This window comes from Gymnoscopelus microlampas (assembly GCF_963454915.1).
Source record: "Gymnoscopelus microlampas genome assembly, chromosome: 10".
Taxonomy (NCBI): domain Eukaryota; kingdom Metazoa; phylum Chordata; class Actinopteri; order Myctophiformes; family Myctophidae; genus Gymnoscopelus; species Gymnoscopelus microlampas.
Window position 1 is genome coordinate 16093124 of NC_139947.1, and position 23783 is coordinate 16116906.

The following is a 23783-nucleotide window of genomic DNA, read 5'->3' on the forward strand; positions in this document are numbered from 1 at the left end:
CCAAAAAACTTTGCTTGGACATAAGAGTTGTTGTAGCAGATGGCCAGTGTCTACATTCTGGTCCGGTATTGGTCAGCTGCTAACAGGGTTTAAAGCAGTGGTTCTCAAAGTTGGCTCCAGGGACCCCCAAGGCATCCTTGAACAGTTAGGGGTCTGTAACTCTGAATGTACAAATGGAACCAAATAGACACAAAAAAAGCTTTGAATCGAACCGCAAGTAAAAAACTGAGGTCTGAACTGAACCATGGATTTGGTGACCTTTGCCTTCCCAGGCAGGCTCTCTAACCATTCAGCTATGGTCTTTCTATGACCTTCGAGATGGAGCATAGGATGGGAACAAGGCGGTAGTTGATCAGGTTTTGTTTTCTTCCTATTTAGCGCAGCTGATGGTTACTCTTGCAAGCTTAAATTATTGTGGGATGTGACACTGCCTGATGGACAAGTTGGTAATATGAATCTGTTGGGGATGGTTTCAGCTTTTATTTAAATCTTTTGCAGATTTGCATGTTACCTCAGTGAACTTAAAGTCATCCTTTTGCACACCCAGATTTTCATTGAAGGACTGGAGTGTCGGGACAATTTGTCACCTCCTCTTTGTCGGTAATGAGCGAGTCGTTTATCTTAAAACTTTGGTTGGTGGTTTTTGTCTGGAGTCTATTATTGAGGCCTATAATGTTTTAGTGACTTCCAGAGTTTTTGAGGATTTTTTTTGTTTTCTGCTATGTTCTCGAAGTAGCTAATTTGACCTTTCTTTTCATGCCGGTAACCTCATTTCTTAATTTGACAATTAAGAAACTTTTGCTCATTTTAGTTTTTTCTGCACTATGAGCTTAATGGCCTTTGAGATGTCATTATTCATTCAGAGCACATTAGATACAGTAGTATATTGACCTACAGTATATAGGCAGGTTTGCAACGCGTTCGCACTGCTTCAAATCTATCCAAATTAAGACATGGTCCACCACTTGTTATGGTTTTTGGTGAGCAGAGAACTTTTGTTTCTCCCATATCCTGATATATCACATTACTAATGCTGCTATTGTATTGTCACATGCTTTCACTTTTGACACAAGCAGATCTGTCTCCTGAGCGGGAAATCATTTGTGTCTCCTCCAACTTGCTGAATCTGCAAGTTAAAAAGCAATGTGCCAGCATGTATGCTACACTCTGATTGGTCTAATCTTTGTGTGTGTGGGTGGGGGGTGGGGGGTGTGGGGTCACCCTAGCAGGTCATCTGTTTCCAAATTTGCATTTAGGCCACCCTAATTACTAGGAGCAGACTGGGCAATGCCGTCAAATACAGTGCCTGGGAAGCAGTTAGGGGTTAAGACACTTCAACGCATACACTGAACAGAAAAGGGAGGCGAACCAAGGGGCGAACAGCCTGATGACCTCTCATACCCAATACACACCCATGGCTAATTCAGAGATGAAATACGACCCCCCAGCGCCTTGTGCCCACATTGTCTGCTGTCTAACTAGCACATTTTTTGTTGGACATTCCCCCAAGGTATTGGCACCATCTGCTTTTTGATCATGTGCCACCTTGTGCTATAGATCATTGAGTGGGACATTGAGCACGAACGCGAAATTGACCATGAGCGTGAAATTGAGCACTACTCTTCCTTTTTCTGGTTTTAGTCATGGCTTTCAGTTCCCACCTGATGTTGCGTGGGAGTTCAGACCGCTTTAGCCCATATTGAATAACTGCTAGTTTACATAACACCTTCAGACTAGGACGCAAGTCTAAGATGTACAGGTCACCGGTTATGTGACATCCAAGGATGATACGATCTCCCATCGTGCAACAGCTCATCTTATACATTCTACGCGGACCTTTCCCCTTGGGCTTCACCTTCTTCCAGGAGAAGGTCGCTGTATTGAATTTCCATATATCATTGAAGTATTGGAAACGATTGTTTACGATATGTAAGCTACGGCCACCAATTATGTACAGCTCTCCATTGTAGGCAAAAGCTGAATGAGCAACACGTCCTTCTGGAAGCTGTGCAGAAGGTGTGCTCAGCCAGCTGTTGGTCTCTGTGTCAAACACTTTGATGTTATTGTACTGGTCATCGCCCTGGCCCCCTTGGCCCCCAAATACATACAGCTTTGTCCTGATGATGGTGGCAGAACACCAGTATCCAGCAGGTGGAGGAATGCCTCTGGTGTTAACAAAGGACCAGACCATTTGGATGGTGTCTAACTTGTAGATGTTATTATCGTGTCTTTCCCAATTGTATCTACTTATGCATCCTCCAAAGATATACATCACCTTCCCCAAGAGCCAGGCTGAGTGGCCATCCCTCCCCTTTGGTCTAGTTCCAGAAACCCTGGGCATGAACCATCTGTGGGTGTTGACATCAAATGCATAAAGCACATTGCAGCTTTCCATTTTGAACTTAATTCCCCCCCAGAGGTAGATGATATCTTCTATCAGCATAGCCGTCTGACCGTGGCGCATGGAGGGAACCTCAGGTGGACTTTCTCCTGAAACCGTTGCCACTGGGGGCAACTTTGTCCAGCAAAGAGACACTGTGTTGAAGATGTGCACCCGCATCTGATCTTGAAAGTTCCTGGAGTTTGCAGTACCACCCATTAACCCTCTTAAGTAGTACACCTTATGCCCCACTACCACAGCATTATGCAATAATCTATCCGTTTTCCCATAATGATGAAGTGTCCAGTGCAACATTTCAAAATCAGCAACACAGAATCGATTACCTCTTTTGCTCTGTATAAGAATGTATATTGCTAACTACCACTTATATTGGTAGAGCGGTACAAACATCACGCAAAGCTTGGCCAATCCATGGTTGGGTTGGCCAATGAGTGAAGTCAATGCCCGTTGAACTCCCTAATATGGCCATTGAATGACCATAGCAACACCAGCCCGAGCAGGCTCTGGAAATCCCCTGTGCCGTATAGCAGTCTCTTTGGATGGTCACTGTGTAAGAAAGGTATTGTTATTCAATGCCTTTACTTTTCAATAGTTACATTTTTTGACATTTTTGGTCGCATATGCTCCTGAAATGTAATCTGCAAAAAAAAAAGAAAAAAAGGGGAGCAATTGTGTGAGTGCAGATAATTCTTCAGGTGAGACTGAGTGTCTCACTGAGTGCTGAGTGTTGTATTTTCAGAGGCGCCAATGTAACTACATATAGCCTCTTTTCTCAACGTTTCTACAGAAGCACACTGTTTATTCTATTGTGCTTATTGTTTATGTTTGCACAGAAGCACACCTATTATTCTACCATGCATAACCTGCATTGTGTTGTGGACATACACCTATCTCAATAGTGTTTAGGTTATACATTGCAATCAATTTGTAGATTATGGACTATTAAAATAAATAAATAGTTTTAGCAGGGTCCTCTTCAATGCCTACAGTAAGCTCAGTGAAGAGATGCAAGGAAGATGGCAGAGCGGGAGACCATATTTTAAATCTGGCTCCAGGGAGATTGATTGATTTAATACTTTATCAACAGTTTTCAAAGACAAGCACAGGGAAGTACAGTTTGGTATAAGGTCTGTCAAGAGGATTTTAAACCCAAGAAAGTGCTATGGCTTGTTTCCATTGGGCTCATTTGTACTTGAAATTGATCATATTTCAAATATTCCCAAACTAAAATGTCCTTTTTCTGTTCCTTTGCAAGGAGGCATTAGGCAAGGAGGAACCGACCAAGAGTATACACTTCCGAGGTCAGGCAAAGCCAGCGTAGTGTCACGCCAGGTGAATTAACATAGGAATGAGCCTAGATGCATATCAATTGTCCATTGTGTGGTCTGTAGTGTAGGTGTTAAGCGACGTGTGCATGTGACGTCTTTAGAATAGCATCCCACCAGAGATAGATTCACCAATGCAACACTGCTCCTATCCATATGTCGGGCAGAAACCTTTACCTCCATATGTCATCTTTCAAAGTTTTTAGTTGAATGTTGAAAGTCATAAGTGTTTAGGTGTGTCTGTAGCTTTTATAAATATTGAACCAACGAAAAGTATTAACAATCCATAACATAACAATACATTGGTACACAGGTTATTTTTTCCATTTCCTGAAAAATAACTAATATATAATAAATACATAATATGTTGGAAGACGACGACATGGAGATAGAGATGGACCTGAATACTGGCCTCCACCTGAGGAGCATGTGGACTTCCAATATGACGCAATCACAGGGTCTGTTACCCGCTGGCAGAGGTGGGAGGAACCCACCACCTATACGCACTACCGAGGTCATTCGAAGCCAGCGTACAACGGTAAGTCTTTCTTCAAAAATAAAATCACTATTGAAGTTATGACTTTTATATTGAAATTGTGCACAATGTCAATATTCTCGAGGTTAACTTCCCCTTTTCTGACCCTTTGCCAGGTATTTGCATTATTTCCACGCAAACAGCAAGTAAGTTTCCCCCCATATAAATGTACTATTGAAAGGTATGATTCTATATTTGAAAATGTGTTCTTTTTCAAATATTCTCGACTCAAGCTTAACTGTCCATTTTTCTGATGCTTTTTAAAGTTTGGTACAGCCCCAGTGAAGGCCTCAGTACCCATACTGTATGTCAGACTCAACAGAATCAAAGAGCAGACAATGCAGAACAGCAAGTAAGTCTCCCATCCCCCAATAATCAGTTAACCAGGGCTAGAAATTAACTTTTACTCAAAAAGTTACTTTTTGTAGGTATGTGAATTTTTGTTTAATTGTTAAAAAATAATTATGAAACATTTTATGTTACAAGTAGCATAAAATGGTAAGAGTAGCCTTGAAAATGCTTGTAGCCCCTTTCGGAACCCAGTATACCATTTTGCATTTGGTACGACGGTATCCAGAGAGAAAAGAAATCTCTCTGCAACTCTTTAGAGACGTTATATTTGTTCGAGACCAGAAGCACTAAGCATGACCGGGAGAATGCACTGAGATTCAATTATTGAAAGGTAATATCAATATCAATTGTCCATTGTGTGGCCTGTAGTGTAGGTGTCAAGCGACGTGTGCGTGTGATGTCTTTAGAATAGCGTCCAACCAGAGATGCTAGAGATGATATGCATGTTTTTTGTAACACAGTATACTGTCTTTATCAAGGCACTCGGAATGGATGGCACCACAGATGGTGGAGGCACAGTGGGCTTTAATGTCGCAGGCGTAAGTTGTTGCTGTTTACATGTTTTATTTTATTAAACACATTGATCTGAACTTGAAGTGAGAATAGCTGTTGTGAAATTCATATACATACTTTCTGACTCTGTAAATGTTAAAACGTCATCATTATTTTCCTTGACGCAGCCTGGTGTGGTTGTTCCAGTACCACAATAGCACGTACATGCGCAAAAAGAAGTGTAGACTCCGGCAAGGGAGACGGCCATGTACAACAGGTTGTATCAAAGGACAGATCCTAGACCTGTCCAAGAAGACGAATTAAAGATTATTTTCCATCCCTTGTCATCCATTCACAGTCAGCGAGGCAACTGAGCAGCAGGGAGTGCCGACTGATCGCAAGGTCGATGAAGCATAGTGTAAAAATCGCTGACAATTTTTACGCATCCCACCAAAGCCCCGGAGAGTCCTGGGAGGCAAGGCATCTCATCGACAAGGCAAGGGCAAGGTTAAGGCCAAGGCCTAGTTGATGCTAACTTGTAAGATGACAATAACTCGTGGCCTACTAGACCACACACTATCAGATCAGACTAATGATGTTTTGTTCCATGTAATTACAGACTCTTGCTCTGAGGACTCTGAGGACAGCGATGAGGGATAGGGCGATGAGGGAGAGGGCAAGGGCGATGAGGGCGAGGGCGATGACGAGGGTCCTCAGCTACCTCAATTTGCCCCCTTGGTTGTCAACGACTCGGACGCCAGGGTTCGGATCCAGGATTCTGAGGACGGAGAGGAGGTCCCAGACCCAGGTGAGGATCTGCGAAACTGTATTTAGTTCCGATACTGTCGTCAGATGCAAGTACCCAAAGTTGTGAGGGCTAAGACACACTGACTTACCCATGCTGTTATGTTTTCAGAGACCTAATTGACCCAGTTCATCGATGGAACACCAACAAGGAGGGACTGAGGTAGTATACTTAAAGTTCCTATTTGTTGCTATCACTTTTTAATCATGTAAAATTATCATTATAATCATAGTGTCTTGCCAATTATTTGAAGGCCCACTTGCCATCCCCGGGCCCTCGTGGCCCAACAGTGGGCCCCAGCACACAGGTTGAGAACCAGGGTTTTAACCTTTCTTGCAGTGTGCTAAAATATATCCATATAGTAAATGTGTGAGCAGATTGAATCAGTCAATTCTACTTGGTTTGACTCATTAAAATGGAACTGATGTCTTCATGTGGTACAGTTATATAATGAGAGATATCTGTGCTTTAAAAGTGCTCTACTTTTAGAGACGTGTGGGCAACCACATCTAATCATTTATTCATGGAGTATTCTCTCACACATTTTATACAGTGTGTTGAAAATTGAAGTCTATACTGCCTAATTTATGCTCCGTCGTATGACGATGTTGTGCACTGGAAATAGCCGATCTACAAGCTCACTTTAGCATTTAGGCCCTTTTTGGCACATAAGACCGTAGTACGGCTTAGTACATACACCAGACTCAACAGTATGTGGGCATTTCATAGTGTGGCTTGGCTGTCACAATAGGGCATTCAGAATTAGTATTTTCAGAGTATGTAAATATGAGCAAGTAACAAATCTAAGCTACGTTTCAAGCACTGAATTTCCAGCGACAGAACATTGGAAAAGTACACATGTACAGACCTTATCAAATGCTATTGCTTCTATTTCTGAGTACTCATCACTTTGTACTGCATCAGAAGTTTGGGAAGATTTTGTCTGATCTGGTTTGGTGTACAATCGATAGTACACCAAACCTGTTCTGTGATAGTGCACCTCGGCAGCTACTGCATCACGGCTTATGGCAGCAATGACTCTACTGTCCATTTTCGAAACAGCAGCCTCACGTAATGCACTGTCCGCTTCCATTGTGACACATTATTGTAAATATTCCTGTGTTTTAGTGCCTTTTTAGATCTCTTTTTATTGTGAAATGTTTCCTGCATTGCATGATATTTTATTTGGGGAATTTCATTTGGATTTAAAGGAGTAGTTCCCCCCCCAAAAAAACATATTTTCTATCCATTACACACCCCCATGAACCCTTGAATACATGGAGTTTTTTTTAGGTTTTGTCGCATTCCTAAACCAATAATTTGATAACCGCCGGTTATCAAACTATTGGTTTAGGAAAGCAACAAAAGTAAAGAAATCTCCACAAATTCACAGCTTCATGGGGTGTGTAATTCACAGATTGTTTTGGGGGGGGTGAACTACCCCTGCAATAAGCAGGAGGGGTTGATGTTCACGGATCTGGGCAGCTTGTAATAACGTAACCGATGAATCCAAGTCTCTCAGTTCCACTAATGGGACTGTTGGTGATTCTGAAGGACTGTGCACTACACAGTCAGTGGACTCCTGCCTACTAATTACTGGTCTCTGATTTAGTTCCATGCTTGCTAACCCAAGTACCCCGCAGTGAGGGGCTTCTCTGCTAACTTGCTCTTGCTCACTAGTGAGTGGAGAATCAACTCTACATCTATGTTCAACTGGGGCTTAAATAGGGCTGGCTTGATTGCAGATGATTTTGTCCAGGTGTGTCCACCCTGGCAAGCAGCAGGTCCAGACACGCCCACTCCCAGAACTAGGTCAGACTGTGAGATAGACTCTACAAACAGCTAACATAAATTGCTATCAGTAACATGAAAGCTATTAATGATATTTTCATGTGAAAACCAACTTTTAAATTTCTGCAGGATAATATGAATTTACGTTTTTTATTGTGACAATAAAAAACGAAAATGCACATTTGACCTGTACAGTATTATTGGAATAATTAATGTTGTATGCCTTAATGTTATATTTCCAAGTGATTTTTTTCTGCATTACAATGTTTTATAATTCAGTCCCCATCAATTCCAGGCATAGTTTAATATAGCCCATATCAGATCGTATGTACTCACAGACCTTATCAAATGCCATTGCTTCTATTTCTGAGTACTCATCACTTTGTACTGCATCAGAAGTTTGAGAAGATTTTGTCTGATCTGGTTTGGTGTACAATCGATAACATGTTCTGTGATAGTGCACCTCGACAGCTACTGCATCACGGCTTAATATAATAAAAATAATAATACACTTTATTTATATAGCACCTTTCATGACATAAATGCTGCTCAAAGTGCTTTACAGAGCGAAACAAAACAAAAAACAGAGCAAAAAACAAAAAATAGAGAAATGGCAATAGCAGTGGCAAAGAATCATGGCTAAAAAGTAATAATAAAAGGCAGTGAGTCAAGCAAAACAGTAAAGACATAAATAACAACACAGAGATTTAGAAGAAACAGAATCAACTAAAAGCAAGAGTGAAGAATTAAGTCTTGAGCTGTGCTTTAAAACTGTCTACAGAGGGTGCCTGTCTTAGGTGTAATGGGAGCTTATTCCAAGCCGTCGAGAAGCAGAATGCTGTTTCACCGTATTTTTTATGACATTTCAGGCACTTCGAGTAGTAGTATAGTTTTTAAAAGATTTTTAAAGTTTTTTTAAACCCCCCCCCCCCAATGAAAATACAAATTTGTATTTGTATTTTCATTTTTATATACTTTTTAAAGTTTTTTTTTTTTTGGGGGGGGGGGCCTGCTGCCCCCCCCCCCCCCCCCCCCCCACAATGAAAATACAAATTTGTATTTGTATTTTCATTTTTATATACCTTTTAAAGTTTTTTTTTTTTTCTTGGGGGGGGGGGGGGGGGGGGGGGGGGGGGGCGGTAGGGGGCACCCCCCCCCCCCCCCCCCCCCCCCCCCCAATGAAAATACAAATTTGCATTTTTATATACTTTTTAAAGTTTTTTTTCTTGGGGGGGGGGGCAGTCAGGGCATTTTGGGGGGGGGGGGCTGCCACCCCCTGCCGCCAGTCATCTGCCAAGTTCAAGTTCAGGTTTATTTGTCATATGTATAGATACAGAGTATAAATACAATGAAAATGATTTTGCTCAGAGCTTTCTCAGTCTTAAATACATAGGACATAGACAACATCTATAGTGCAAAAGACATCTATAGTGCAAAAAGAACACAAAAGAAAGAAGTACAAAAGAATGACCATACAGTGCAAAACAGTCCACGGTCAGCTGTTCAGCAGCCTGACTGCCTGGGGGAAGAAACTATTACTGAGACGGGTGGTGCGAGATTTGATGCTCTGGTAGCGTTTTTTGGAAGGGAGTAGTTTGAACAGGGTATTTGCGGGATGGCTGGTGTCTTTTATGATGTTGTGGGCTTTTTTCAAACAACGAGTGGTGTAGATGTTACGGAGACTGGGTAATTCTGTGCTGTGATTTTAGCTGCTGTTTTAACGGTCCTCTGCAACCTGTTGCAGTCCTGAGCGGTCGTGTTACCGTACCACACTGTGATACAGCCAGTCAGCCAGTCATCTCTCTCTCTCTCTCTCTCTCTCTCTCTCTCTCTCGATTATACTCATAGCGGGTGGGGGGGGGCTTCATCCCTTTGATGAAGCCCCCCAAAAATATATATTTTTATTTGTATTTGTATTTGTATTTTAATTTTTATATACTTTTTAAAGATTTTTTTTATTTTTTTTTTTGGGGGGGGGGGGCAGTCAGGGCATTTGGGGGGGGTATAGGCCCCTTGCCTATACCAGTCAGGGCATTTGGGGGGGTATAGTTTTTAAAAGATTTTTTAAAGTTTTTTTTTTTTTTTGGGGGGGGGGGGGGGCCTGCTGCCCCCCCCCCCCCACAATGAAAATACAAATTTGTATTTGTATTTTCATTTTTATATACTTTTTAAAGATTTTTTTTGGGGGGGGGGGGGGGGCAGTAGGGGGCACCCCCCCCCCCAAAAAAAAAAACGCCGCCCCACCCCCAATGAAAATACAAATTTGTATTTGTATTTTCATTTTTTATATACTTTTTAAAGTTTTTTTCTTGGGGGGGGGGGGCAGTCAGGGCATTTTGGGGGGGGGGGCGCCCCCTGCCACCCCCTGCCGCCAGTCATCTGCCAAGTTCAAGTTCAGGTTTATTTGTCATATGTATAGATACAGAGTATAAATACAATGAAAATGATTTTGCTCAGAGCTTTCTCAGTCTTAAATACATAGGACATAGACAACATCTATAGTGCAAAAGACATCTATAGTGCAAAAAGAACACAAAAGAAAGAAGTACAAAAGAATGACCATACAGTGCAAAACAGTCCACGGTCAGCTGTTCAGCAGCCTGACTGCCTGGGGAAGAAACTATTACTGAGACGGGTGGTGCGAGATTTGATGCTCTGGTAGCGTTTTTTGGAAGGGAGTAGTTTGAACAGGGTATTTGCGGGATGGCTGGTGTCTTTTATGATGTGCTTTTTTTCAAACAACGAGTGGTGTAGATGTTACGGAGACTGGGTAATTCTGTGCTGCCGATGATTTTAGCTGCTGTTTTAACGGTCCTCTGCAACCTGTTGCAGTCCTGAGCGGTCGTGTTACCGTACCACACTGTGATACAGCCAGTCAGCCAGTCATCTCTCTCTCTCTCTCTCTCTCTCTCTCTCTCGATTATACTCATAGCGGGTGGGGGGGGGGCTTCATCCCTTTGATGAAGCCCCCCAAAAATATATATTTTTATTTGTATTTGTATTTGTATTTTCATTTTTATATACTTTTTAAAGATTTTTTTTTTTTTTTTTTTGGGGGGGGGGGGGGGGGGCAGTCAGGGCATTTGGGGGGGTATAGGCCCCTTGCCTATACCAGTCAGGGCATTTGGGGGGGTAGTTTTTAAAAGATTTTTTATTTTTTTTTTTTTTTGGGGGGGGGGGGGCCCTGCTGCCCCCCCCCCCCCACAATGAAAATACAAATTTGTATTTGTATTTTCATTTTTATATACTTTTTAAAGATTTTTTTTTTTTTTTTTTGGGGGGGGGGCAGTCAGGGCATTTGGGGGGGTATAGGCCCCTTGCCTATACCAGTCAGGGCATTTGGGGGGGTATAGTTTTTAAAATATTTTTTTTTTTTTTTTTTTTTTGGGGGGGGGGGGGGCGCCCCCTGCCCCCCCCCCCCCCCCCCCCCCATGAAAATACAAATTTGTATTTGTATTTTCATTTTTATATACTTTTTTTTTTTTTTAAATAATTTCATGAAAATGAAATTATAGGCCACTTTCCTATAAGATCCTGCCCTTGGAGCACCCATCACAAAAAATGCATGCGCACCGACATAAATTCAAATATTTTGAACTGAGACTAGATCCATATTTTTGAAAGATACTATTAACCTGTGGGGATGCAGCTATACGCAATAAGGCATCCACTGGCGTGCGGGGAACCATGACAAGGAAGAGTGACATCCCAAACCGCGTCGGCTACAGGCATGGCTACAGGAGACAGTGCCGAACACTTCCGGCTACAGAAGACGGTGCCACTACAGAAACGCGTCGGGCTACTGAAGATGGTGCCGTTACGGAAATTATGGCGGCGTTGGCTTTCGTTATGCTCAACTTCTTCCTCCTCCCAGTGATCATCTTTCAGGCATGGCTGGCGGAGCCCATTACGTCCAACATATGCAAGGTCGCTTTGATAAGCGTGTTTTTAACTTGCATCTGTAATCTCGTTCTGGTTCCAAAGCTACTGCACGGTGCCGCTACGGGAATGATGGTGGCTGGAGTTGCTTTCCGTATGCTCAACTTCTGCCTCCTGCCATTGATCATCTTTTATTATTAAAAATGCCAGGGCTGAATTTTGGTCCCAGTCCGCCCCTGCTGCCAGACTGCCACGCTGTTATACGTTAAAGCTACTGCCAGGCAACGCTCCCCCAACACGTCCAATATATACAGCTACTGCCTCCCCCAAACGGGCTGAGCCGCACTCCGACGGCACCCCGCGCACACGAGAGCACCGCCAGAAACGTGACCGAGCGCCGGTGAAGAGGAGGGGCCAGGGCGACCGCTCCTCCAGCCGTGGCGCGAGCCCAGGCCCGCTTCGCTCCCCAGCCCGACCGAGTGACAGTGATGGGAGCCCGCCACCGCCCGCCCGGCTCCGACCGCCTGCGAAGAGGAGGCGCAGGAGCGATCGCTCCTCCAGCCGTGACAGAGTAACAAGAAACGTTGCCTATTAGGCAATCGTATCGTCAACTATGTATTGTGATGCGTGTAATGTTCATGATATGACAGTATTTGATTTGATCCACAAGGGGGCGCTTTGTATTGCAGAATGTTAGAAACACCACTGAAGGAGAGCGCCCCGTTGGTCATGTGATGTTGTTTGTCAGGAAATGATTTTCATTACTACTTGGATGTTACTGAGTGAAGGAGTGAATAAAAACCTCTGGAGTTAAAGAATTGTTTTGGGGCTTCATTCAAGAACTTTATAATGCGTATCGAATCGCTGTTAAAATGGATCATTACACCCCTATCCCTGCCCAGACCTAACCAAACCTCACTTTCGTCCTCTTAGATAAGTCTTAAGGTCCTTACACATAGCCTGGGCAGCATTCCATTTTCGGGTATATGATCCGGTCGAAAAAAAAGAAAAAGTGGCCGGATAGGCAGAACCGGAAAGACGTCTCACCCCAAAATAGGTCCGTGCTAATAAAATCCTTGATACGGCATTGTTTAGCTTATTTTTTAAATGTAAATGTGCGTGCACTATCCGGAGACTATTTAGCGTCGGTATTATCCCACGGGGAAATTCTATTCCATTTAAACCGCAAAACCGGATAGGCAGAACCGGAAAGAGGATTATTTTTTCTTTTTTTTTTTCAGTAGGCGTGGTCTAGACCGGATCATATGTTGCCTTCTGGAACGCAGACCAGGCTTTCCTCCGAGGTGGAAAGACTGGTGATGCGAGGTTACCGGGCGACACCGGCGAAAATAGCGAATATACGCAAAATTCGGACTCGTTCCGAATAATTAAAAGACGCTTTTTCGCTTCGCTTTTTCGCTTTTTCGCTCCATGTACGGAGCCATTGACTTTATAAGGTTTTTAAAAAAAAACGCATTATTCGCACGAAAAAATCGCCCCGGTGTGTAACAACCTTTAGACTTTTGTTTTAGCCTTTTAATGTTTTCTTTTATTTTGTTTTCTTTTCTCCTAATAAAATAGTTTTAAAGCTGTTTTGTAAAGCGACTTTGGGCACTAGAGTCAGGGCATTTGGGGGGGGGGGTATAGACTGTAACAACGTCGCGTCAGGCTAACAATGTATTTAAGAGAAGAGACTAGTATGGCTTGGATCTCAGCTGTACCACACAAAGATTTAACGTTCAACAACCTGCCCAAATACAGCCGTGGCCCGTGTTTGTTCACGTAATTTTCTCAAAGGTACATTTTTACCAAAAACATGAAACTGCTATTTTGTCTCTGCTAACTAAAAGTAACTAGGTAATGTAACTAGACTAGGATAGCCTAGGGCGGTCCAGAGAATTAGTGACTTTTTTCTCTCTAACGCTCTGACCGGCGCGCTGCTACTACCGTGTGAGGTCTCCAACTTTAATTAAAAAAAATAAACAAACTATTTCACTATTCACCGAAACAAAGGCAGTTTTGTGTTATTGAAAGTTGCGGTGAGTAGCAAAATAGCTTTGTTTATTTTTATTAAAGTTGGAGACCTCGCACGGTAGTGGAACGTTCGGTCTATGAGCAGAGCAGCGCGCCTGTCAGTGCATAACATCCTAGTTACATTGCCTAGTTACTTTCAGTTAGCAGAGACAAAATAGCAGTTTCATATCTCCAACTTTAAAAAACAAAACAAAACAATTTGACTATTCACCGAAACAAAGGCAGTTTTGTGTTGTTGAAAGTTTCGGTGAGTAGCAAAATAGCTTTGTATATTTTTATTAAAGTTGGAGACCTCGCACGGTAGTGGAATGTTCGGTATGTGAGCAGAGCAGCGCTCTGTGCATAACATCCTAGTTACAATACCTAGTTACTTTCAGTTAGCAGAGACAAAATAGCAGTTTCATATTTTTGGTTTAAAAAAAAAACCTTTGAGAAAGTGAAGTGAACAAACACGGCTGTACTTGGGCAGGTTGTTGAACGTTAATTCTGTGCGTCGTACAGCTGAGTGAGATCCAAGCCCACTACATCTATTTGAGCTCCGTGATGTTCCATGCTGGAAAGCTGACAAATTGTACTGCTTTATCTACCACATTACCTCGACCCGACCTGCTATGGCACTTATGAACTGAGCAAGTCCTCACCATTGTGAATGTGAGTTTAAAAAACTAACACGGTCGGGTCACTGTTTACAAGCTGTTCATGTACCCTCAAGGCTCAACCCATACCTCTATGCCTCAACCCTAAGACCAATCATCCCAACATGGCCGCCGATACCAAAAGACACTTGTTGACGCCCCCTTCAGGATTTTTGGGTACTCTGGGTACCCGTGTGCATCGCGGGTTCGAGTCCCGTTCCCGACGATCTTTCTCTCCTTCCCATCTATCTCTCTCTCCCTGGTTCCTGTCCATCTCCACTATACCAATAAATAAGGGAGAAAAGCCCTAAAATATATCTTTAAAAAAATAAAGTGCTCTACTTTTAGAGACGTGTGGGCAACCACATCTAATCATTTATTCATGGAGTATTCTCTCACACATTTTATTCAGTGTTGAAAATTGAAGTCTATACTGCCTAATTTATGCTCCGTTGTATGTCGTGCAATGAAAATAGCCGATCTACAAGCTCACAACGTATTGCATCGAGCTTGTAGAGCAGCTATTTTAGGCGCACAACACCGTTGCACGGCATAGTACATTATACTAGCTCTGGTCCATAGAGCACCGAAGTCTTTTTTTTATTTATTTATTTATTTTTATCCCACGATTTTTGTAACCCTATTTTTTACACCCAGTGCCAATTGTCTGACCTTCTTTCCCTGGTTGGACGTAGCGCGTGGAAGGAACACGTTATTCCAACCAGTTCCTTTCCCCTCCATCAGGCGCCCCGGCTGGCCAGGGGGAGGCAGTATAGTGACCAGGATTACTGCATGTTTTTGTGAGGGTACCTACCCTAGGGAACACGGGGAGAACATGCAAACTCCACACAGAGAGGCCCTTTCGCCAACCCCACGCACCACAGGCTGTGCAGCCTCTTGTCTGTAGTAAAAATAAAAAATACACTTTCGCTACTCACCAAAACAAAGACGGTTTTATGGAGTTGAAAGCCTACTCTACTTAGTGGGAACCCTCTGAGCCCCCCTCCTCACTTCTAAAATACACTTTTTGGACAGAAAATGAAATATTTCATCGAAAGGAAAAATCTGCTCAATAGAAAAATTCCATTTACCAGATCTGTAGAGGGCGCAGTGGAGTAACTAAAACATTTTTTTTTTCTTCCAGTGAAATATTTTCTTTTTTTTGCCAAAAAGTGTATTTTAGCTCAGTGTTCCCACTAAGTAGAGTAGGCTTTGAACTCCATAAAACCGTTTTTGTTTTGGTGAGTAGCAAAAATGTATGTTCTATTTTTACTACAGACGAGAGGCTGCGCAGCCTGCGCTGCCATAACCTGTGTGTCGCAAGCTTCTTCCATTTGGCGGAGTCAGGTTAGCGCTGTCGCGGGTGTGAGGGAAAAGGATCGAAAGTCCCATAGCGTTAAGGAGAACTCCTTCTAACGCTATGGACCAGAGCTATAATACATAATTATACCAGACTCAACAGTACGTAGGCATTTCATTGTGTGGCCTGGCTGTCACAATAGGGCATTCAGCATGAGTATTTTCAGATTATGTAAATATGAGCAAGTGACAAATCTAAGCTACGTTTCAAGCCCTGAATTTCCAGCGACAGCATTCAGGGCGAGATAGACTGTATATAATGGTATGAAGTTCACAACATTTATTTAAAATAAAAACAATGGATGGTCCATTGCGAATCAACTGTTCTCATAGACAACAGTCCTCCCTTACAGTGTCCGTTTATAAGGCAATTCAAATGATAAACAAGATGTTCCCCCTTTGATTGAGAGCAGACAATCTGAATATATATTTTATATAATCAGTTGATTTTTATTTTAAAACTTACTTTCAAAGTAAGGGCACAAGCAATAAAACAACAGTAAATTGTTATTTTGGCAGTACATTATTTTCAGAGTCGAGTTCAATCCCATTCTCATTCAATATGCCTATTCCAACTAATAGACATATAAAACATATGTATATCAGTTGAATTTATATTTTGAGCTTTTCATTTCAAAAGCAAATAATCATTCCATAATTTCCAATAATGTGAGGTTTTGTCCATGTGTGCTGTGGTCCTTGTCACTGCCAACCACCCGCCATACGTTGTCCTGTGGAGGATGTGGACAACCATGTCTCCTCACGTACACATGGACAAACTAGCTGTTTCTTTTCACCTGACAGCGAGAAGTTCCACTGGAAGAACGAAACATGTGTGGAGGTTCAGGCTACCGTCCTGCTTCCAACCCACAAAAACTGCCATCTGTATTTGATGGAGCGCCCGGCCAAGCCGGATGCACCGCTGCATTGACCTATCCCATAGAGACACACGGGAACTACAAATTTCACGCCCACAATTGAGACAGTACACCCACGCGAGGTCCGTTAGAACGATGTACTGCAGCTGTCACTGCAATTCCTATGAGAGGAATATGAGAGTTGGCCTACTTTTAAAATTATCCTAAATTAACTGGAGACGATATAGAGTTGAATAAAAATGTATAGTGTCTTTATCAACATATCTTCTTGTTTTCTTAATAGTTGATGTGTTTCATATTTAATTTGCCATAATGTCAACACAGCAGAGGGGAGACGACAGACCGACAAGCTGTCGCATTTCAGTGACATCACTGTCTTTAGGAGCGCCGACTTTGAATTCTCATCCCAATCCCAAATGTGTTCATGTCTATATTTTGAACATCTCATGGGCTTATATTAATTTTCTACCTACCGCGGCGCTCCGACGGTACATGAAAAATTAAAACGTGTGGGTTTAATTACATCGTTCTAACAGACCTTGCGTGGGTGCACTGTCTCTTGTGTGCACTTGTGGGCGTGAAATTTGTGAGTCCTTCATTCAATTAATTTGAGTGATCCGTGTCAGTCAATAATAATGAGGGAACACAACCAACAGAAGAGAATAAAGTGAAATATTTTGAACGTTTTAACAAATCTTGTATGGGGGTCCCTGCCTGGCACAAAATATTTTCAGATGGAGGTCAGTGGACAATTACATATTCATGAGGCTACTTGAAATTAAAAAATGTGGGAACCACCGGTTTAAACAACATTAGGAAGGAACTACACTTTGGAAACAAGACGCAACCCGCAACTACCAATATTTATAAGCGACTACAAAGTCGCTTATAATAAGCAGACATGGCAACGCTGACAGTGATGCCTGAATTTCTGCATGGGAATTACATGGTGCTTGTTAACTGATTTGAATCAGCAGTGTAAGATCTTGTAGTGTAAGTAGGCATACTAATATGACCCTTTCTGATTTCTGTCAGGTTGTGTTCCCACATTATTGTTGACTGATTTGATCCCTCAAATGAATTGAATGAGTGACAACAGGAAGTGATGCCCAAAATATACACACACCCCTTACCCCAGTAAGCTCCTAAGCTCCTTGGTAAACTTGTGGATAGAACCCCCCCCCAGGGGTCTATTGGTCCCCTCCTGTCTACACCAATGTCTTCACCAACAATAGCTGATCTATAAGCTCTGCGTTTAGATTGGCTTGGATTGTAGAATTGTTCGTTGTTTGTAGAAAACTGCCTTGTAGATGTTTTTTCCTAATGTTGGCCTCTTTTCACAGAATGTTCCTATTATCACATGCCCACTGCCAGAACAGGGGTGTGGTTAAATGTATTGTTAAAGAACTGAACTGTAAAGAGATCTGACCTCAGAAAAGATTAGACTTTATGGATGACAGCATTATGATCATTTGTTCCGGAATGACACATGTAAGCACATGGCAGGGGGTTGTCACACTGGACCACCATAGAGGTATTGTACAATATAAATCATAGACCCCGCCTCCAACACAAAACAAATCAATAAATACAAACGTATGTCAGCAAAAGAGAACATGATGGACAGAGGTTGGTCATAACACCAACAAATGAAAATGGACAAAACAATTACATCAATTATCGATGAATAAATCCATATAAAGTTTTTCTGGTAGATAAGAGTGAAAAGAAAGTGGCAAATAGCAACTGCGTTACATCGCCATGTTAAAATGCTTTGAAAGTGCAAAGCTTTTTCTGACTATGGTTGTGTGCTTAAAAACTGTGTTAAATACAATTTGTACAGTTCATTTAATACTGCCATCCCATTACCGGCTCTAGGCCATCTATGACATTATGACTAGGACATGAAAAAAAGGGTCTGAGTGGTGAATAAATTGCATGTTCATTACGTTTTAAGGCCATGTCAATTCACTCATCATGATACATTTGGACATACAGTATGAGGTGAATGAGCAGGTTGGTGCGTTGAATCAGTGTGGCTGCAACTATCCATTATTTTTATCTTTAATCGAATAATAGAAAGGCGTGTTTTTTAAATGTTATACAAACATTTTATATAGCAACGAATCGATTAACCACGCGTTATTTTCCACTTCGTCGTACAACGGTCTCGTGCAAAAATAGTTAAAATAGCAGTCATGATGCGACATTTGTAGATTGGCTATTTTCACTATTATTATTTTTGATTACATTTAGTTTTTGCCTATAATGATAGGCACAAAATATGGGTTGATTATTAATCGATTATTTTATTACATTATCGATATTGTTTTATTATCAATTCAATCGATTAGTTTGATTAACTATTGCACCCCTATCGGTGTGTGAATGTGTGTGTGAATGGGTGAATGTAACGCACATTGGAAAGCACTGTGGATAAAAGCGCTACAGTAAATGCACCATTTACAGTACCATTAGGTTAGTCTCACATTCGTCACCACACGAGTGGAGATCTCTGCTGACTGAACATCTGGTGACATCTAAATTCCTTCAAAGTACAGAAACAGCGGAGACAACCGCGGCAGACAAATGTATGCCCACTGCTTTGAAAACAAATCATATTACCGTCGCACTAGGAAGGTCCACCCTTAAGTCTTGGCATTTGTTCATTCTGCCAATTTTTTTAATCTCTCAATTGTCCACCCAGTGGAAACAATTACGATAGTTCAAGTAATAACTAAACAATTAGAGATTAGTCTCTCAACCAGACAACTCTTAAGCGCAACACATACAGTACTGTACATACGCCTTCCGAAGTCCGAACGTTTCTTCGGAAAAGGGAGGTGATATAATGACTACAAATTGACGTTATTCCGAGCTTCGAAAAGGCGGTCTCCGAACCTTTCCTCGCTACCCGTGCACCTCCTGATGTCCTGACTCTCAGAACTATAGTTCGGAAAGCCTTTAGTCTCTCAACTAGACAACCCTGACTCAGTTTCCGAACGCTGCAGAGTCTGTAACTGCGCCTCGCAAAACGGTTGCGACATGAAGCTGTCATCTGCTTGTCATTTCTGTTCACAAAAATATATTTTAAAATATCTTTGGAATTTCCTTATCTGCTAAGCCGAAAGCTAGATATATTTCGACTAATCTGGTCTGTCTTGAGAGACTAGGCAAGTTTTTTTTAAACTACCTGTACAATGAATTTAGATATCACCAGAGGTATCGGTAGAAGGAGAGCCCCGATCTTCTTGCTACACAAGACTACCATTAGGTTAGACGTCAGTTGAATATTGTCGAGGCTGAGAGTCCTTGTCTGGAAACTGTAGCAATACAGTACAGTAGGACTAAATAAATCATGTTTTGAATGAATCTATTGCTAACAAACTAATTACAATCACTTAACCCCCCAAAAAAAGCTGACTATCACATTTAACAGCATCCAACATAAACACTATCAATCACAATTGATGCTTTGCTGGAAATCATACATTTTTGTATTTGGTTATTTTTTTTAATGCATTGCAGATATCAATTTACCCCAAATCCTAATGTTCATTTGGTAAACAGGATTTAAGAATAAAGAATCTGTAAGCACTGCAGGTGTCAGCAATCTCCTTCTCACAATCTCTAGCAATGGCACTGTCTTTACCCTGTTTGAACAACACATCTAGGCTTCAACAAGACGAAACGAACCAACGTAACAGCCTTTTAGAACAAATAAAACTATTTACTCTGTAGATTAAAAAGTGTGCTTTTGAAACAAACATCGGTCAAAAGAAGCAAAACAGGCAATTGACAATATTCACACGGTGGCCATTTTGCTCTTTCGTCACACTCTGGGTCCTCCCCCTATAGTCGTTATGGTCAGTACAGCATGTGTACGAACAGATGAAACAACGCTATGCAAAAGCTGATTCCTCAGGATGTGTTTTTTCCAGGCTCCTCCCCCTGGCCTCACTGACCAGTCACTGACCAGCAGACTGGCCAGGCTCCACCTCCTCTTCCTCATCATTGGTCACGGCGAACGCCTGCACTCGTCTCATCTCCCGGGAGGATTGTGACTTATGGGAATGCTTTGGGGAAAAAGACGCATGTCGTTAAGACATTTTAGGCCTAAACACCAGGAAACACTGTAAAATAGGATCTATATTTGTAGATATAGATGGGTGTTCATCACTCTGCAACATCACTGTTATATATTATGACATTATCATCATGTGATGATATAATATACTAGACTTGGTTTATTCCATTGTAATCTTAAAAATGTATGATGGTAGCCTACATCTTTACTGGGAATAACTGATGGTACATACATAATATAGGGAGAGAGAGAGAAATAGTGAGTGAGTGAGAGAGAGAGGGGGAGAGAGAGAAAGAGGGGGGGGCTGACCTGAAGATGGAGGTCCAAGATACAGCCATGGTGGGTGGAGCTAACAGTTCTGGACACACAGATGTACAGAGAGCAAGAAAGGACAAAACAGAGCAGAACCAACATCAACACAACACAACACAACAAAACAGAAGCCATGCAGGAGCACAGTGTCAGCATGGTACAGTCCTCATACATTAATACATGTACAGCACAGACATAGTACAGTAACACCTGTCATGTACTTTGAGAATTAATGCAGAACATCCAGTCATCAGTGATTTCAATGTAGGGTACAGGATTGACATAGGAGTTGTGTTAAAACAAAACGTTTTGCACTGCTATACAGTAACAGGGGTCACCCCATTTCTTCGCTCTCTAATAAACAGTACACAATACATTTCCAGGTGGGTTGCCAATGTCATCCAATCAGGAGATAGTACCCATTTATCAGCTTTAATTTGTGTTCCAGTTTAAAATTTGTCTCATTTCTTTGTGTCATCACTTCTAATTCACGTGTTTATCAGCATACTGTACGAGTTCTCTCTCCTATAAATTTGGTATCGCAACCTGAAAATGCTTTGCTTTGTTTCCTTAAGAGCTGGAGAGATGGGGATTACTGAACCAACACTCTATAACAATGATTACTATCAGAATATAGAGCTATTTAACACTTTAATTATATCACTTACTGCACCTTTAATTTCGAGCGAGGGACGTATGATTTCAGTCTTCACTCACCGATGACGACTGGTGGTCATGTGGCCGTTCCAGTTTGATACGGATCTCGCTTCCTTTACCTCCATCAGGTTTACCAGGCCCTGCAGGAGACCAACATAAATATTCTCGTTGTCGGGTGGAAACCTTGTATGCCAGGAACTGTTTCCTTTACAGGAAATGGGAAAAAATACCTATGTTCCAAGGGATCCAATGTAGTTATCTATTCACAAGCTCTTGTTAATACTTTCCTTGGTAGAATATTTATAAAACCCACAGACAAACTTTCACGTTGAAACTTTTTCAAGGAGGGCAAAAAGTTACGTAAATAACAAAGAGTTTAAAGATGGAGATACAAGGTTTCTGCCGACAATATTCTTCTGCATCTCTTCAGCACAATGATCATGAAGGCAATTTTTACATCTTGGCTCATCTGTGGCCAGACCTTCTGAGAACAATCTTGTACTGTATGTTCAGAATGGAAGAATGGCAATACAATCTCTCATCTTGTGTTTTGCTGTGTATTTCTAAAGAACCCGGGGAAGGTCATCTTCCTCATTAAATATGTGAAAAAACAACAGACGATCCGGGCACTCAAAAAGAGGAACAGGCGTTATTTATCAAAAGGCAACTGCCAACATGTTTCAACCTCGGAAGGTCTTCATCACCTTTCGCCCTGATGAAGACCTTCCTAGGTCGAAACATGTTGGCTGTTGCCTTTTAATAAATAAAGGCTGTCCTGAGTGCCCGGATCATCTGCTGTTTTTTTCACATGTTTTGATCCCGTTTGATCCGTGAGCACCATTGACACTATTTACTATAGTTACTTTTTATAGTCTCCAGTGAGCGCCTGTTTTTTCTTGTTTTTTATTCATCATTAAATAGCCTGAATTCCACTACCTTGTTCTCAAACTCTCTATAGCTGCAGTGCAGAGTGCTGACCTTTTCACACTATGCTTAAAGGAGCACTTCACCCATTTTTCTGTCTACTTGCCCTGTGTCTCAGAGGTGAGATGTGGACAGAAACCTGCCAACCAAGGACATCATCGGTGGGGATTTCAAGCTAAAGGAAACTACAACCATTTTCTTCCTGCAAAGTTAGCATGCTGAAATAGAAGCATAGAAGAATAAAGCTGTTTTCTTGCATCAATAAAATAAAAATCACACCCTGTGTGAAGAGAGTGGTGCTTTTGATGAGCCCCGTATTGATGTCGTCATCAATGTTTGTTTATTGGACATACATACATACGGACACACGGACAAAGTCAGATATAGGAGTGGTTAGCACCACTCAAAAAATAATACAATTTTAAATGACCACCAATGATGTCATCGCTAGGCACATCCACCCCTGAGACACAGAGCATTTAGACAGAAATGACTCTGTCCCATCGTGAGCATTACTGAGTGAGGACCCATACGTATGTGGATATGATGTTGAAAAGGTCATACTGTTCCTTTAACCCTGGGTTAAGCCCTCTGTTAGTCCCAGGCTTATAGCTCTGTTAACCCAGGGTTTAGGGCTCTGTTAGACCAGGCCTTACAGCTCTGTTAGTCCAGGGCTCAGGGCTCTGTTAACCCTGGCTTTAGGGCTCCGTTATCCCAGGGCTTATGGGTCTGTTAGCCCAGGGCTGACCTGGTCTGGACTTTCAAAGGTCCCTGTCTCGTACCTGGGGAGCTGCTGTGACTGGTCTGACTGGTGTTGCTGGTGTTGCTCATGCTGTCATCCAGCCAGGTGCTGTATGTGAAGGAGTCTCTCTTGTGGGGCGTCCCAGCAGATGACAAGCTTTCCTGGGGAAAGAGTTGAGAGTGTGAGTGTGCGTGTGTGTGTATTTGAAGAACAAATGTTGCATTTGTTCTTAATACTGAAATGATCTAAATTGTAAAAGTAGCCAATTTATATTTTTATAAACTTTTGATGCTGATCAATACAAGTGAAAATTCTAAGAATCGTAATAAAATCGAATCAAATTTTGAGGTCCCTGGTAATTCCCCTGCCTATTAAAACGGTTGGCAAAATATAAAAACAAATGTATACTGAAAGACAGTACATGATCAAAATCTGCTCAGAAACTGAGATGTAGCATCTAATTTTCAAGGGGGTCATATAGACACAATAGCAGAAAAACTAATATATTTAAAAGCATAAACAGGTTGTTTTAGGAATGCGAAAATAAATCCTGAAGAGGTAACCAAGAGGTAATAG

General features: G+C 41.8%; 1 protein-coding gene across 4 annotated transcripts in view; it reads right to left on the reverse strand.

Moving 5' to 3' along the window:
• Positions 1-20471: 20471 nt before the first annotated feature.
• Positions 20472-23783, reverse strand: part of rap1gapa (RAP1 GTPase activating protein a) — a 73033-nt gene continuing 69721 nt past the window's right edge. For all 4 annotated transcript variants that reach the window (XM_084070308.1, XM_084070307.1, XM_084070306.1 and 1 more), the window contains 4 exons: positions 23248-23368; positions 21558-21681; positions 20882-20930; positions 20472-20561 (listed from right to left, as the gene is read on the reverse strand). In XM_084070308.1, coding sequence (XP_083926434.1) covers positions 21587-21681; positions 23248-23368 — 216 coding nt within the window. In that variant the 3' untranslated portion in view covers positions 20472-20561; positions 20882-20930; positions 21558-21586. The remainder of the gene's footprint in view (positions 20562-20881; positions 20931-21557; positions 21682-23247; positions 23369-23783) is intronic.